Genomic DNA, 18,264 nt, shown 5'->3' with positions numbered 1-18,264 from the left:
TGTTGTTTCCAAAACAATTTATGCACCACTAACGAACGCTTTTATATAAGGAAATAATTCATCCGCACTAATATGGTCGTATGGATACAGTGAAACGCAGCGAGGAATCTACAGACAAGTCAGAACACAGCACTCCGGAGTAAATATCTGTACTGTGAGACCCGCATGTTCCAGTTTAGGAGCTTAATGAACTCCTCTCCAAGCAGTTTCTGCTGGTGTGCATTCATAGAAATCATTCTGCTTGTAGCGGAACCGCCTTCTAGGAGAATCAAACAATACGCCGACCAGACTTTGGACGCAACAAGCTTCAGAAATGCACAGACCGCTATTCACAGTGGAACTAAAATTACCCTCAGACTACATAAACGTTACAACAACAACATGGAAATAATCACTATATACTTTTGGGAGTGAAGTCTACAAAACCTAACCATGAACAGCCTTGAAAAACATTAATAATACACCAAAAAATATTAGATAAACGAAAAAAACTATATATACTGCTAATATTACACAGACAAATTAAGACAAAATCTTGTTCACCATATTATCCTTTTTATTTATTGCACGTTTACATAATTTCAAGTTGTAACCTTTTCATACTGCAAAATTGTTATTATTACATTTTATCATATTATGTTATTCAGCTTATTTTCAAGAGTTCAAAGTTCAATTTATTTAGTTTCGTAATTAATACGTAGTAACTAAGAAAAATAATAATTATAATTTTATACAATACAAAAATATGCGCTAAAAATATTTCAATTTTATTTGTTACACATACATATACATATCTCTAAGTTTATTAATTATATTATTTTATATTAATTGTATGCATGTATGTATATACTAAATATTTGAATTCTCATTAATATTAAAACTAATGCTAGAACAGTATATATATTGCTAGGCCGTATGAGTCGATCGATGTGTGTTGTTGAGTACACTAAGTGTACTAATGTGTGTCTGTGTGTATGCGAGTGAAAATTGATTAATCACAATTGAAAATGATTGATTTAGTATGTTTGTACGTGCATATGTGTATGTATGCATGTCATACATGTATAGTAGTGTGTCCGTTATTTCGCAGGTTGATTTTTTTTTTGCAAACGCGCTTTGAAGTTTCTCTTTTTGGCTTGAAAACAAGTGATCATATACAGATAACCTGAAATCTTTTGATATTTCCCAACAAATTTTTTAACTCCAAAGAAAAATTCTATAAATTTACCCAAAAAATATTTTATACTTTTACAACAAATTTTTTATCTTCAAAGCAAAAAATGTGATTTCACAACAAATTTTTTAACTCCAAAGAAAAAATTCTATAAATTTGCCAAAAAAAAATATTTTATTCTTTTATGAAAAATTTTTTGTCTTCAAAGCAAAAAATGTTAAAAATTTGAAAAAAAAAAAATATTTTTTTACAATAAATTTTTTACCTCCAAAAAAATTTTATTTTATAAATTTGAAAAAATGATATTCTAATACAAAATTTTCCCCGCTACAAAAAGTTAATAACAATTTTTTTTCATAAAAAATACTCCTTTCAAAGGTATAAAGTTAAGCATCAAATGTACTGCATTCAAACATCAAAGTACACCATGCCGTATGCGTAACACAAAATGTATAAATCACTTGTATGAACACTCAGTACATTGGATAGCTAACTTTAAACGCGTATAACTTTTAAAGTGGTGGTTTCTTGAAAAAAATTATTAAGACCTTTTTAGAAGTGCAAAAAATTTTGTTTTGGAATATCGCTTTTTCAAAGTTGTGGAAATACTTGCTTAATGCAAAATGCTACATGCAATGCATGCATGTAAGTGAAATGATTGAGGCATTGAAAATAAGTAGCTTGTTTGGTTCCTTATTTTTAGCGCAAAAACTGAAACTTTGAAAAACAAAAAAAAAATAATAAATATATAAGCCTACGGAAATAACGAACACCCTAATATGAACATAGTCATGTATGTATGGTACACATATAGTTAGGGACGTACATTATACTCGTAAGCTTGACTTGTCTAGCTTCCTACACACCGCTGATTGCTGACACAAGCAGGAAAAAGCAGCGAAATATATTTTATATTATTCTTTTTTAATTTTTTTTTATTTATTTTCTATAGCCGAAAGCAGTCTTCTCGTTGTACTTCAAACAAAATGGTAGTACATACAGCAGCGCTTAATAGAAAGTATATTATTAGTATCCGAATTAGTTGCGCGAAATGGCTATTAATACTTGCTATTATAAATTTGTTTTTGCATTTTGTGTCAGTAACCAGCTATCTTGCAGATTACGATTTTTTTTATAATTTTTATGCGTGTATTTATTGAATATACTTAATTTTATGTGTGTTATGTTGTTGGTACTACGGTTTAAGTTAACCTATAATGATTTTTTTATTTATAATTTCTTTTATTTATTAAATTCATATTTTTTGTTTATCAAATTAAAATTTTTATTTATTAATTTTTTTTATATTTATTATTGTTTTTTTATATTTATTATACTATTAATTTTTTTATTAATAATATTTATTATTTATTAAATTTTTTTTATTTATTTATTTTTTGTTTATTATTAATTTTATTTTTTATTAATGAAACTTTTTTTTACTTAATTATGTATTTTTAAATCACTTTTGTTTCGTTTGACTTTTTTAATGTATTCTTTGTTGGCATATACTACTAATTTATTAGCTATATACAACTATATCGGCGTATGTTTTAATGTTTGAAAAATGTTTTTTTGGGCAGATTGACTAGGTTCCGACAACTTTGCTTTGTGCTTTCAGCATAATGTTGACTCAAATAGGTTTATATCTAAAGTTTTATTTCTTATTATTTTGTTATTTAGGGGCCACCAACGCGAGCGCTTTGTATAAGAAAGTCATAAACAAAAAAAAACATTTTTTTTTCAAATGTTAAGTTAAGGAAAATATTAAAAAAAATTTTTTTTTTTTTAATTATAAATATAAATAAAAAAATAAATAAATATAAAATAAAAAATATGATTTTTTTAATTACCGAAAAATATTTTGCATACGTAAGTTCAAACCAAAAAAAATTCAAATGTTAGGTTAGGAAAAAAATTTTTGAAATTAAAAAAAAAAATATTCAAAAAAATATTTTGAAAATTTATAATAAAATATTTCTTCGAAAAATTTTTAAAATTATTTAAGAACATTTTTTTATAACTGTTGTTATATATTTTTTTACTCATTGTTGTAGTATTTTCGAACATCGCCAGCGAGTTCGTATTCAGAAACAAATATAATACAATAATTGTAACAAAATTGTTCGCAAAAAAGATCTTTTTCGTTAAAAATTTATATTTATGTACATTATTAAGATGGTTCATTTACATATAATATTTTAAATGTTATAAATAAAAAGGATACTGTTTTACATATCTATACTGTTGTTGTGTTGGTGTTGCATAATTTTAGGCGTTATCGCTTTTTTTTAGTAAACTTATCAAACAAAATTTTTTTTTAATGAGCGCACAAAAATACTCATAACTTCAACAAAAATTATTTTTTCGGATATTAAAAAAAAAACAATATTTTCTGGATATTTAAAAAATATACATACATACATATATTGTTTTTGACTGTAAAACAAGAGGTTTTTTGTGTAAATCTACAAATTTTGAAAAATTAGAACTAATTTTTAGTTGCGAGCCAAAAAAAATTAATAAAAAAATATTTTTTGCATTAATTTGGAAAAAAAATACTAGAAAATTGATATTTTTTTATCTTTTCATCACAGCATTTTTATGTAAAACTAAACATTTAAAAAAATGCAGCATTAATTTTTTTATGCAAGCAGAAAAAGTAAAAGTATTCCGCTTGCATAAAAAAAAATTACTAAAAAATTATTTTTTGCTTAAAAAATATTTTTTGTTTTTTCTTTTACCTGCAAACCTTTTTTAAGCGCATTTTCTAACTTTAAAATAATTTCTAATTTTTTAGGCGATTTTTTTTGCGAACCAAAACAAAAACAAAAATATCTATAACATAAACCAAAATTTTTTTTTTGTTATTTTTTAACTGCAAAGCCATTTTATGCGCTTTTTCGAATTTTGTTGCATTTCCACAGTACCGCTTGGAATTCTGGCAGCCCCTAACAACTGTTTCTTGCTTTTATTATAAATTGCAAATATTTTTTTTTATATGTACATATGTAAATACATATGTTATGGCGTCTAAAGTTAAGAATTGCTCCGTTTTGTTTTAGGCTGGCTGGCACTAAACTTAGTTTTCTATTATTTTTTGTTTACTTACTATGCTTAATACAGTTATAATTAGCATATTTGTTACTAAATTAATAATTTTTATTTTTTTTATTTTTATAAATATTTATGTATGTAAGCATGTACCTAGTGTGTGTGTGTATTAACTTTGCTCGCTTAGAAATTTGTGTTTCGCTTACATGACTAATGGCTAGACAATAGTTTCCCTATTTTTAGCGCTTCTCCACATTTGCAATATCTTTTCAATGGCGTGTGCTTGCAGTATGCCCTCAATTTTTGCTGCTTGAAGTTGTGTGTAAAGAAGTACATATTGTGGATGTATGTATTGTGGTTTTGCTTCACTGTTCACACATATATATATGTATATATGTGTATATGTATATATTGCTCATAATTTACTGGTGTTTCTAGTAATTGATTTCATTGTTGTAGACAAGTAAAGGAAATGAAATGTTATAAATTGTTGAATAGCTTGTTTTTTAGAAAAAGATTTTTATCTGAAAAATTAATATTGATGTTAGTTTATTTAAAAATTTCGCTTGCTCAGACTGCTTGGCGTAACACCAGTTGAATTGCTTTTACTTGTTTCTGCTGCTTGTTAAATTTTTTAATAAAAATTGTTTTTCTTTTGTTTTTGCTGTTGTTATTTGTTGTGTTGGTCATATTTTTGTATTTTGTTGCATGCTGATTTTGTTTTTTTTTGTAGCTGCTGTTGTTGCCCGTGCTTACTAGCATTATTTGGTGTTTTTGTTGTTGTTTTTACAGCTGTTTTTATTGTTTTTGTTTTAGCAACTTTTCTTTGCGGTATATAATGTTGACTGCGGTTTGTCATAAGTCTTCCCAGTTAAAGATTTCTCAATCAAACCAAAACTGTGGGTACAGACCGGCCACACACCCCGACAGTTACAACCCAAACCCTTGTTCGCAAAAAAATTATATGCAGTTCAACAAAATGCAACTGCTTTGTATTTTTAGACATCTTTTCTTAAGAAAACAAAGATGACAGCTCAAATTACAACAAGTCCACAATTCAAAATGCGCAACATCCGTTACAAAAATGTCCAAACTGGCAAGCTGTACGAACCAAAATATATCACCAAATCTAAACATGCTCGCATGACTCTCACAAATGTTTGAAAACATCATTGGATGCTTCACAGCATTCACTTCATAACTTAAAACTAACCTATGCACAGTATATATAACCGATTGCGGATGGCCATATTGTTCCAGCTTAAATTTATAATTGTGATTGTAATTAGATTACTTTTAACAATTTAATAGAAAAAATACTTTCAGCATTAATTGCATTACGCTTACAACAATTTTGGTATTGTTATGTGTAAATTTGAAATAGTATTAGAATACTTAAAATTGTACAAATGAAACAAATCAGCACGGGCAGAATCACAATGAAACGCAGTGATCTGTAAATAAACACATGTGATTAATTAAAAACAGGAAAAAGCGTTAACTACGGCTAAACGGAAGCTATAATACCCTTTACAGGTGTATTTCTAATAGCATAAAAGGGTATAAAAAGAACTTTATCTCGATTTCTAGCGGTCAATTTGTATGACAGCTATATGCTATAGTAAACCGATCTAAACTATTTCTTTGGAAATTGTAGCGTTACCTTAGAAAATATTCTATACCTAATTTGATAAAGATATCTTGTCAAATAAAATAGTTTTCCATACAAAGACCTGTTTTTGAGCGTTCAGTTTGTACGACAGCTATATGCTATAGTAGTCCGATCTGAACTATTTCTTTGGAAAGTGTAGCGCTACCTTAGAAAATATTCTATAGCTAATTTGATAAAGATATCTTGTCAAATAAAATAGTTTTCCATACAAAGACCTGTTTTTGAGCGTTCAGTTTGTATGACAGCTATATGCTATAGTAGTCCGATCTAAACTATTTCCTTGGAGGTTGTAGCGTTATTTTAGAAAATAGCCTATAGCAAATTTCATGAAGATATCTTATCAAATAAAATAGTTTTCCATACAAAGACCTGTTTTCGAGCGTTCAGTTTGTATGACAGCTATATGCTGTAGTAGTCCGATCTGAACTATTTCTTTGGAGATTGTAGCGTTATTTTAGAAAATATCCTATATCAAATTTCATGAAGATATCTTATCAAATAAAATAGTTTTCCATACAAAAACTTTTTTTTGAAAGTTCAGTTTGTATGACAGTTATGTGCAATAGTGGTCCGATATGGGCGACTCCGACATATGGGCAGCTTCTTCTGAAGAAAAAGGCGTTTAGAAAATTTCAGAACTCAATCTCAAAAATTGAATAAGTAGTTCGGGCATTTATAGACAGACAGACGGACTTAGCTAAGTCGACTCAGCTTGTAATCTAGATCATTTATACATATAAATATATACTTTATAGGGTCACCGAGTTTCCTGCCGGGTGTTATAAACTTCGTGGCAAACTTACTATACACTGTTTAGGGTATAAGGGTAAAAGCGATAATAATTTATAAGTTGTACCTTCTGTGCCCGATGGCTGGATGTCAGAGATTCAAGTCCACCTCGGCCGCCTCCAAGTCAATGTGATTCATCGAATTCGCTGTGCTATTGAAGATTTGATTATCGGTTGTGCTATGCTCAGCGGTGCCGGCACCATTGCCATTGGGATCGTTGCCACGCTTCGATTTGCCGCCATTGCTGCTGCCTAATAGCCAAGAGAACACTTTGTCCAAATTTCAATATTAATAAAACAGTGCATGATTTGCAGGGGGGCGTGGCCGTATGCATGTTTGTATGTATGTATGTTGGTATGTATATGTGTGATTGTGTTAAGGTTTCAAATGTCTGAAATGTACTTGAGTTTGTGTGTTCGGCGTATTGGGTCTTGGAGGAGTGGTTGCAGAGTGCCGCAAGCTGTTAAATTGCTGACTAGCTTGACTTTTATGAAATTGAGGTATGAATTTGAGAATTTAAAAGTAATAAAACCGAGTGGCAAACGAAAATTAGTTGAAAATATTGGAGAGACAAAGAGCAAATAAAATTCAAATTGAAGTGGTAAAATTACAGTTGGTCAAGCGGGACAAATTTTTAACGAAAGCAAGAAAAAGCGCACATATTCAAGCAAATGGAAGAAAAAGGAGAATAAGTGAATGAAAATAAAATTTCTTAAAAAAATTTTGGACAAATTAAATTAAATGAAAATATAAAATTTAAATAAAAAAATTTAAAAATATCAAAATAAAAAAAATTTAAATATTAAAAAATTATAATTATATAAAATTATGAAAATATAATTTATAAAAAAAATATGTAGTTAATTTTTCTATAATTTTTTTTTTTTAATTAAGGGACAGAAGTTTAAAAATGTAATAATATTATAAAAATAAAAAAAAATAAAAATAAAAAAATATGTAAATCATATATAATATATAAAATAAAAATATTAACGAGAATAATAACTCAAACATTAATCTTAAATAAAAATAAAAATAAAAATAATAATTAATATAAAAAAATGAGAATAATATGTAATATAGTATTCGTAATAGTAAATATTAAAAGTCAAAAATTACACATAAAATACAAAACGAAAATGTAAAAAATATAAAAATAAAATAAAAACTGAAATTAAGAAGAAAAAAATTAATAAAAACAGTATCAATAATGTACTTCCAAAATATATGTAATACATATGTACATATGTATGTATATTTACCCTTTTATAAAAAAATTAAAAAAAATATTGAAACTATAAAAATTATAAAATTAGATAAACGAAAAAGGTAAAGTAAAAAAATAAAAAAAAAATATTTAAATTATAAAATAATTAAATATGCATAAATTAAGAAGAAAACGGGTTTTAAAAAATTAATAAAAGTAATAATTAATAATGTACTTCCAAAAAATATTATATATTTACACATTTTATAAAAAAAAGAAATAAAACAAAAGATTGAAATTATAAAAATTATAAAATAATATAAAAATGAAAAAATTAAGAAGAAAAAAGTAAAAAAAAAATATTGAAATAATAAAAATGAGAAAATAAAATATTTTCATAAATTAAGGGAAGAAATTTATAAAAAATTAATAAAAGTGATCATTAATAGTTTACTACAAAAAGATATTCGAACGAACGAAAATCGAATAAATTAAATAAATAAAACAAAAAATTAAATAAAATAAAATAAAATGAAATAATATAATATAAAATAACAATAAAATAAAATGAAATAAAATAATATAAAACAAAATAAAAATAAAATAAAATAAAATAATATAATATAAAACAAAATAAAATAAAATAAATAAAATGAAAAAATTAAACAAAAAATAAAATATTAAAAATCAAAATTTAAAAACAGCAAATTAATATGATTACGAGCCTATTTTACAAGAAACATATGTATCAATGAGTTTGGATAGCAACTTTTGGGTAGTGTGAAAATGCTGCTTTCATTCACTGCGAGTTTTCATTGTACAAAACATTTGTGTAGTGGGAAGTATAATGACTGAGCGATGGCAAATACAAACCCAAGCTACACGAGTATGCGAGTAGAAAATTTAAAAACGATAGTTATAACCTGCAAATGCAGTACGAAACTATGTTAAAAAAAATAAAAAGAATTTATAAGATTTTCGATATACAACTAATGTGCGCATTGTTGCTATTGCTGCTTGAGAGCACTGCACCAACGTTGAAAATACACACATGAGCGGTGTCAGCAGTCATATACGTTTATTTGCTTATTATTATTGTTTTTGCTTTCTTTTATCTAGCTCTGACGCCCATTTCATAGCACTGCACTTTGTTGCAGTTGTTGCAACGGTCGAAATTTCCAGTTCGTTCGTACAGCACACAGTCAAATAGTTTGGTTGTTGTTGTTGTTAATAACAGTGCTTTGACACTTACCGCCTGTAAAACAGAGACAACCTTCGTCATCACTACGCGAATCGCGACGTGAATTCTTTAATTCCTTATTCATTTCATTTATGCAGCGTTGATAGTAATCGTAATCCTTTAAATACCACACGGGCGGCCAACGGTGCTCACGTAAATACTCTTGATTATCTTGATGCAGTGCTTTGAGGCCTTTGAGCGAGTATTTACAAATTATATTGTAATTGACGCACAGGTAAGACATACACCATTCGGCCAGTTGATGGGCATTGTGCAGCTAAGCGGGCGATAGAGTTGAAAAACAAGTAGAGGGATTATATAATTTATTTAATTATTTTTAAATTATAATTTTGTTTATTTTTAGTTGGTTTTCATTATTATTTTTTTATTATTTCAAAAATAGTTTTCGATTTTATAATCCCAAAAACAGATTTAAAAAATAAATTTTTTGTTCCAAAAACCGAATTGAAAAATAAAAAACAAATTTTAATCCCAAACACCGTATTGAAAAATAAACAAAATGTTATTCCCAAGTTTTTAATCAAAAATGAAAAGAAAAAAAAATTTTCAATTTATATTTTGCACGTTTTCGAACTTGAAGATCTAACATTTTGAGCTAGAACTCGCACAGAGCCATCATACTGAATATTCTAATGCCAAACACCGGATTGAAACATAAATTTTTAAAAGTTTCTAATTAATGTTTAAAAAAATATTGGTTTTGAGTTAAAAATTTTAATTTGCGGTTTTCGTGTTTTACAATTTAAATATTGTAATCCCAAATACCTGATTGAAAAATTACAAAACATTTTTTTATCCCATACACCGGATTGGAAAATAAAAAAAAAATTATCTGAAATAACGGATTGAAAAATTAAAAATAAATATTTTATCAGAAACGAAAAAAATAAATAAAAAAAATAATAATTTTATTATTTCTTATTTCATTTATTGTTATTATTATTTTTATATTTTATTTAATTATTTTTTTTTTATTACAATTTTTTCGCGTTTGCTTACTAGAAATAACGTTTTGAAAATTGAAAAAGAAATATTTTTTCTCAACTAAAAAAAAAGCGAATTAAAAAAAAAAATAATAAAATAAAAAAAACAAATAACAAAGTAAAATTTTATTATTTTTTTTTATCATTATTATTATTATTATTTTTTTAATATCATTTTTTTTAATAAAATTAAATTTAAACTCAAGCAATGTCAATGACACTCACCTTCACTGGCTCCAGTAGCTTGAGACAATGATCGACCGTTTCATTCGTTTCATTTTGCGATATCATCGTTAAGTCTTCAATCACACGACACTCAACCAAATTCAATAATCTTGGCAAACACAAACGATTTGCCAATTCCAAAAGATTCAAACATTTATCTGCGGATATTGGAGGTATTTCATCTGTGTATAAATAGCAGAGTAACTTATGAAATGTATAAATCGTGACGCCGGGAAAGACGATCTGCGAAGTATACGAAAAATTATTTAATACTTTTGTTTACATATGTACAACTGCGCATTTACTCACCACACTCGAGTGCGCCTCACGAAAGTCGCCGGCCAACATGGCGCGCATAACATCACAGCGTGCAACCAATATAGCGCGATGTGCCTTCATCTGTCCATCATCCAGCTCAAAGGTGACATCACTGAAACAGCCATCGCCAATACAATGCTTCTCCATATTCTCTTTAATGCTCTGTGACAACAATATGAGAGTTAGTTTATCATACAAAGCGGTTTATATAGCGCCGCTGTACTTACAAGACAAAAATGTTGATTTGGTTCATCATTTAGACTGGCTAAAAGTGTTTGTGGCTTGGAAAGTAATACAGTCAATTGAGGCAGTTCTAAGAAATCAGCAGCTTGTTTAACTTCCTGTGTGTAAGAGGTGGATATAAAGCATAAATGAAACAAGAATTTAGAAAAAAGGTTTACTTCGGTTGCACCGTAGCTTAATACCCTTCACAGGTACATTTTTATAACATATAAGTATATACAAATTTTCGTGTCAAAATCTCTCCATCTCTCCATGGTGTAACAACAATGCTCAGTTAACTTCAAATTACCTGCAAATTGTGAAATTCTCTTTCAATTGTGCCGGTATAAATAAATTGCAGACACTGTTGCAACGCTTGTGGCGTTATGAGTTTTGTCAGTGTGACAATTGTTTGTGTTACGTTGATGCCACGCGTATTTTCCATCTGCACTAAGCGTATATTTTGGAATATAGGATGATGCAGGTCCTTATAGAGATCACTGGGCTTTTTGGTTTCGATTAGCGGTAAGGCCTGATAGCTGGAACGCCGTTTCAGCTGTTCCCACATTCTAAAATCAAGAAAATCATGCTTAGTATATATTATAGCGGGTGTCTGTAGTAATTATTAATACCTTTGCGTACGCGATTCATGCCTTATAAGACACTCAGTGTCGTCGTTAAAGTCCGCTGTGGTCGCCTCGCCAAATGTGGAACTCACCTATGAGGAGAGAGTGGTTATTAATATGTTGTGGGAGAAAATACGGATGCTTACTTCAAAAAAACCAAAAAAAAAATAATTTAAAAGGTTTGGAAATACCGAAAATTTAGTAATATTTACTAGTTAAACTGTTCTCAGCACCAGAAGTTCTTATCTTTTTTCCTCAAAATGTTAAATTAACAGAGCAACCGGTCTTACGCTGCCTTTGAAGCAAACTAAAAACTGCTAACAAATTTTAAGCATCATTTAAAGCTAAAACTGTTCCTATTTACAAAACAAATATATTTTTTTTTGAAAAATTTGCTTAGTTCTTTTATTTATCATTTTAGTATTAATTTCTAAGTATAAGATTACTACAGCTACATTGGAAAACTGTTATACCAACTGTTCTCATTATAAAAATACTTAATTATACTTTCTAACTATGTTAAATAAATATATAAACTATTTTTAAGTTTCCTTTGAAGTAAACTGCTAAAAAGTTCTAAGCGAAAACTGTTCCTAGTCAGCTCCAAAAATATTTATTCTCGTAAATCTGTGCACTAAATCAAATTATGTTGCAGAACAAACTTATACTATTGTTTTGACATGTTTGCTTAGCTGAACTCACTGTTCCCAGTCCTTCTAGTTTAGCACCAAGGCATCAATTTTATAAACCTAGTAAATTTTATCAATATTTCAGTCAGGAGACATTTCTCTACTTGAATTAATTCCTGTAAATTCATTTTTAAGCATATTTCAAAGTAAAAACTGTTCCCAATCAGCGTGAATAAAATTTATTCGCATAAATATGTTCGCTAAAAACATTTGTTTACTAAATAGGGTACTATTTGTAGTTTTACCTCTTTTCTTAGCGCAATTAACTGTTCTCAATCCCTTTAATTCGAAACTAAACCATCTATTTTACGAAACTACCAAAATTTTATGATTTTTTAGTTATGATACCTTTCTTTACTTGCATTAATTAACTCATTTGTAAGTATATTTCAAAGCTTAAACTATTCCCAGTTAGCGCGAATAATACTTACTCTCTAAATATGTTTATTAAAAAGCATATACATACATACATACATATATACTAAATAAATATGTAGATATCAACCGTCAACCTCTTTTTTTAGCGGAAAGTACTGTTCCTAGTCTTCCTAGTTTGGTAGTAACCATCAATTTTATGCAACAAACAAATTTTATGAATTTTCAGCTATGACCTATGACTTCTCTCCACTTCAATTAAATAATTATTCCTTAAACAATGAACTGCATTTATACTCACCATACTGGATTCACTACTACTTCTACCACCCATATCGGTTAGCTCTGTATTCAGTAGCCGATAAAAGACGTTCGACGCAGCAGCGAGCATAAACCGATGCACCGGAAATTTACTCGCACCCACCACCAGTATGAGATCCGTGTGGGTTTGTGAAATTAACATGTTGTACATGTCTTGTCTGTAATTGCCCACCACTACGGTGACTTCTGGTGGTGGCGGTTTGGGCGGTCGGAATGGTGCCTGCAGCAACGGTTTTTGCACTTTCTTCAAATTCGTCATCCAGAAACGTTGCTGTCGGCGCGCAATCAACGCCGAACGTATGGCATTCTCGAATACTTCATTCACACCGAAATATGTGAAGACACTTGTTTCGTAATAGGCAACGCCCAGCTCCTTCGCAACAGCGCGCGCTTCATCCGGCATGACGAGGTCACTTTTTAGTGCCGCACTGTTTCAGGAATTTTCAATTATTAGCTAAGATCAGTTCTTGGCTTTAAAATCAAAACATTTACCGTACAAAGGTACTTCGTTCGCCAAAGTACGAGAGATACGTTTCATCGCGATACATGTAACGCAAATCGTTTTTGCAGCCTACCAAGATGACAGGCACATCTGGGCAGAAGCGACGTATCTCCGGATACCACATTGCTTTGCAGTTGCGTAACGATATGGGACTGGCAATAGAGAAGCATAGCAGCACGACATCCGATCTAGAGGTGCGTAGGTGCAATGGGAAAAGTTAGAAAGGTAAATAGCATTTATAGATAATTTTTGTATTAATTTAACGCTTGTCATTTTTCTACTCACCGTCCATAAGCAAATCTACGATCCTTGTCATGGTCACCAAATGTGTCCCAGAGACGTAACGACACATTTACGCCATCCACTACCTCCCAGGAACGTTCCAGTACCTATAAAATGTATACTGGCATTAGAAGCCGTTATTTTTTAATACGAATTTATAGAAACGTAAAGAAGAGTATTTCACTTCTTTGAACAACTTTCTCATGAACTAAGAAGCTCTTCTTTGTTTAGGAAATTCTGCGAGAACACTTTTTAAATACAGTATTTTTTATTATTAAGCACTTTTTAACTTTTTTGATAAATAAATGCATCAAGTATGGTAGGAAAAAGTGTTCCTAACATTTTTGTAAACTGTTCCCAACGTAACTGTGCGCAGTCGCATTTTTTAAGATACTTTCTTGTACATTTGATTAATAAAAACTGTTACAACTTCTGTAAGTTCATTAATATAAACTGTTCCTACTTAAAAAAAATATTTCAGCCTCATTGAAAACCGTTAAGAGCATGTTGTATGTTGTTTTAATTTTAAATTCTTCGAGTTTTTTGTCTACTCTGAAAGGTTAAGAAACTGAACTACTAGTTAAAGGAGTGAATACTTAACTGTATAACACAAGCCAAATGTATGGAATCTTAAAAAAGAGCTTTAGCCACTTTAAAATGAACTATTTTAAACTTTAATAAAGAAATACGTCGAGAACACTACAACGGTTCGCCTATTTTTATTAACTGTTCTCAGATTTAACAACCATATTTAATTAACAAAGCTTTGTTTGTATTCCTTGAAGACACTGTCCAGCAGATCCATTAAAAAAAACTGTTCCCACTTTTTGTAAAACATTTTTTATTATTAACTACAAACTTTAACTTTTTTCTCATAAAGAAATACTACAAAAACGCTACAGTGGTTGTAAATACTTTTACCAGTCTTTTATGAACTGTTTCTATGGTTTAATCATTACCACACTGCTTCAGCTAACTTTTTTTGCAAACACTGTTTTGTAAATTTGTTTGAACGGGTTCATACTTTCCAAAAATTTATTTAATCATTCCTTAGAGCCACTGTCAGAAATACATCAAGCTTAAGTAAGTGTAAAAGTGGTCCCAACATTTTGTAAACTGTTCCCATGGTTAAAAATTATATTTCAGCGACTTTAACATTTTATAGCACATACCAGTACAATAAATTTCTTCACAAAAACTGTTCCCACTTTTCAAAAATTTATTTCTGCATTCCTTAAACAACTGAAATAGTATGGTTCAATTATCAAACCATGTTTAGCGATTTTTCAAATACCAGTGCTATACATTTCTTTATAAAAACCGTTCCCACTTTGTAAAAATTTATTTAAACATTTCTTAAAAGCACTGAAACAATATGTACTTTGTTTTAATTTTAAAATCTCGCAGTGTTTTATCTAATTCGAAAGGTTAAACTAAAAACGCCGTTATTTTAAGAACCAAAGTAAATATTTTTGTTTTTACTTACGTCCTTGTAGATTCTATACTGATCGATAGCCCAAACAGTGGGCACATGTGTTGACAGCAACTGTGACAGCGAAACATGTTTATTGCATGCGCGTGCGCAAATCAAACGCGTCTTGCCCACGGCAGTATCACCGACCAGTACGCACTTGACTAATTCCTGATGTGGCTGCTCGTTATCCATGTTGCCATTGCACGTTAAACGACGAACTGTGCGCGAAGAAACTGACTAACGTTTGTTGAAGCCAAAGGTGCACCAAATCAACTTAGAATAGAGATCCGCTGCACTTCACTGCAACAAATAATATATGCGCTTAAATATGTATTTATGTGTGTGTGTGTGTGTGAATATGTTGACAAATTGCCGACGACAGCGACGAAGATGACGTCGACAGACTGCGTTCGAGTGTACTGTCGAGTATTTTGCTATGAATAGAGATGAATTGATGGTTGAATTGAATTGAATTGATTGAAACGCTGCTAAGTCGGTTGCTGTTCTTCTTCTTTTTGTTGTTGTTGTTGTTGCTATTGTTGTTTGAGTAGTTATTTGCTGACTATTTATGTATATTAGTGGCTTGTTTGTTTGTTGTTGTTTATTTTTTTTGTAATTGTAGGCAGGCTAACGGGCAGGCAGGCAAACAGGAGGGCGAACGTATGCGCTTACAAAGTAGTCGAGTAATTAGCAAAGCTGCAACGAGCACAAAAAAGAAAAAAACGAAAAATTAGTCAAAATAAAGATATATGATTAGATACAGCTGCGACAAGTTGAAATGCATCAAATGTATGCAAATGTATACCATCATTAGTGAGATAAATGCGCGCATTAGTGGAATTATGCGCTCGCCTGTAACCAACTACCGGCACCACATGACGTATGAGTAACAATTTAGCGGCAATCAAACATTTCATAATACGCGTCGTTGCAGCGCCTTTGTTCTGCATGCCATATGCCCAGCTGAAAGTCATATGCAATGAATTGCATTTGCTTGTAGAAATTTCTACGGCTTGAGATTTGTTTGTGTGCAGTTGTGGCCTCTGATAGGCGGCAGTGGGTGGCGCAGGTACATAGGTGGCTGATCTGTGCGCGTGTGTGTCTGCGTTTAGGTGGGCGTAAACATCGTTAGGAATTCGGTTGTAAATCATTAATATTTTTGATATTAAAACTTCGAAATACCTGGTATTAAGAAGGAACTAATTTACGGTTAATTGTTAAATGTTCATGATGATAAATTTCAAGAGCGATGCTTTCTTAATAGAAAAAAAGAAAAAAACTGTGAATAAAATATGTAAAAATAGATGATACGGAACATATTTATGCAGTTTTTGGTCATTTGGTCATTAACGCAAATGAAGGCTTAGGGTTTCAAATATGCCTAGAATCGGGTAGGTGTTGGTTTATAAACAATAACAATACATAGATATATACAGCGATATGTGAATTAAACAATTTGACCGTGTAGAAACTATGACGCCAAAAACAACAAAGTCGATATTCGGAAAGTAATTAAATCGCACTATATACCAACTAATCAAAATTGACCCGGACTGTATTTTATTCACTAACAACAAAACGGCGGGGGCCGAAACAGCATTTTCGATATTCGGAAAGTAATTAAATCGCACTATATACCAACTAATCAAAATTGACCCGGACTGTATTTTATTCGCTAACAACAAAACGGCGGGGCCGATGGAATACCGGCCGAGCTATTTAAATACGGCGGCGAAGAAATTATAAGTAGCATGCATCAGCTGCTTTGAAGAATATGGTCGGACGAAAGCATGCCCGACGATTGGAATTTAAGTGTGCTCTGCCCAATCCACAAAAGGGAGACCCTATAATCTGCGCCAACTACCGTGGAATAAGTCTGCTTTACGTCGTATACAAGATTCTATCGAGTGTACTGTGTGAAAGACTGAGGCCCACCGTCAACAAACTGATTAGATCTTGTCAGTGTGGCTTTAGACCAGAAATTCTCCAATCGAGCAGATTTTTACCGTGCGCCAAATCTTGGAAAAGACCCGTGATAGGAAGATCGACACACACCACCTCATCGTCGATTTTAAAGCCGCCATCGATAGTACGGAATGGAACTATGTCTGAACTTGGTATTCCAGCAAAGGTAATACGGCTGTGTAAGCTGACGTTGAGCAACAGCTGAAGTTCGGTCAGGGTCGGAAAGAATCTCTACGAGTCGTTCGAATCCAAACGATGTTTCAGACAATAAGACTTCCTATCGTGTGACTTTTTCAATCTGTTGCTGGAGAAAAAATATGAGCTGTAGAGCGAAATATGGCAGGTACAATTGGCTTTAACATCCTCAACCTCGAAATCCGACGCAGAATAACTCTTGCCAACTGATGCTACTTCAGACTGAGTAGACAATTGAGAAGTAAAGCCCTTTCCCGACGGCAAATGAAGTCCAAAATCTACAAGTCATTCCCGTCGAGTTTTCGAGAGAAAGGTTCTGCGGAAGATTTATGTTCCTTTGCGGATTGGCAACGGCGAATACTGTTGTCGATAGAACGATGAGCTGTAGGAGATATACGCCGACGTTGACTTGATTCAGCGAATTAAGAGACAGACAGGCTATACTCGCTAGGTCATGTCGTCCGAATGAATGAAAACAATCTAGCTCTGAGAGTATTCGACGGAGTACCCGCAGGGGTAAGCCAGGAAAAAGGAAGGCCTTTACTGGAGACGGACCTGACCACACTTGGAACACCTAATTGGTGCCAAAAAGCGAAAAGGAAGAACGACTGGCGCGCTGTTAACTCGGTTAATAAAGAAGAAGAAGAATATGCGAAGAAATTATCAGATAATATCATTACAATTATACCATTTGAGGGATCGGAATGAAGTGCTTCTATAAAAAATTAGCAATTTCTGAAGAATTTCTTCATATCGAACCAGTATAGGTTATGGCTGCCATACAAACTAAGTTCAAAGTTCTTGTAAGGAAGCTTTTTTTGTATTTTTGAAGGGGATTATTTAAAAATTTTTAGTTTTTCAGATTCTATATAAAAAGTTCTAAAAAAAATCAAAATTTCTATAAATAATTTCTAACCGCACATATTTTTA

At 30.8% G+C, this 18,264-nt stretch overlaps 1 protein-coding gene across 2 annotated transcripts in view; it reads right to left on the bottom strand.

Annotated features, from left to right (window-relative positions):
• Positions 1–4,027: 4,027 nt before the first annotated feature.
• The window catches only part of LOC105227906 (rho-related BTB domain-containing protein 1), a 37,842-nt gene continuing 23,605 nt past the window's right edge, over positions 4,028–18,264 (bottom strand). The window contains exons 2-13 of one of the 2 annotated variants that reach the window (XM_049458154.1): positions 15,187–15,870; positions 13,704–13,807; positions 13,409–13,606; positions 12,897–13,344; positions 11,538–11,623; positions 11,216–11,474; positions 10,911–11,024; positions 10,675–10,845; positions 10,366–10,608; positions 9,149–9,413; positions 6,757–6,958; positions 4,028–5,682 (exon numbers count right to left, since the gene is read on the bottom strand). In XM_049458154.1, the coding sequence (XP_049314111.1) occupies positions 6,780–6,958; positions 9,149–9,413; positions 10,366–10,608; positions 10,675–10,845; positions 10,911–11,024; positions 11,216–11,474; positions 11,538–11,623; positions 12,897–13,344; positions 13,409–13,606; positions 13,704–13,807; positions 15,187–15,366 (2,247 nt within the window). In that variant the 5' untranslated portion in view covers positions 15,367–15,870 and the 3' untranslated portion in view covers positions 4,028–5,682; positions 6,757–6,779. The remainder of the gene's footprint in view (positions 5,683–6,756; positions 6,959–9,148; positions 9,414–10,365; positions 10,609–10,674; positions 10,846–10,910; positions 11,025–11,215; positions 11,475–11,537; positions 11,624–12,896; positions 13,345–13,408; positions 13,607–13,703; positions 13,808–15,186; positions 15,871–18,264) is intronic. The other variant, XM_049458155.1, reaches the window with a different exon arrangement.

This window comes from Bactrocera dorsalis, chromosome 5 (assembly GCF_023373825.1).
Source record: "Bactrocera dorsalis isolate Fly_Bdor chromosome 5, ASM2337382v1, whole genome shotgun sequence".
In the NCBI taxonomy this organism is placed as follows: Eukaryota; Metazoa; Arthropoda; class Insecta; order Diptera; family Tephritidae; genus Bactrocera; species Bactrocera dorsalis.
Note: the sequence above shows the minus strand (reverse complement) of the source record. Positions and strands in the feature narration are given on the sequence as shown.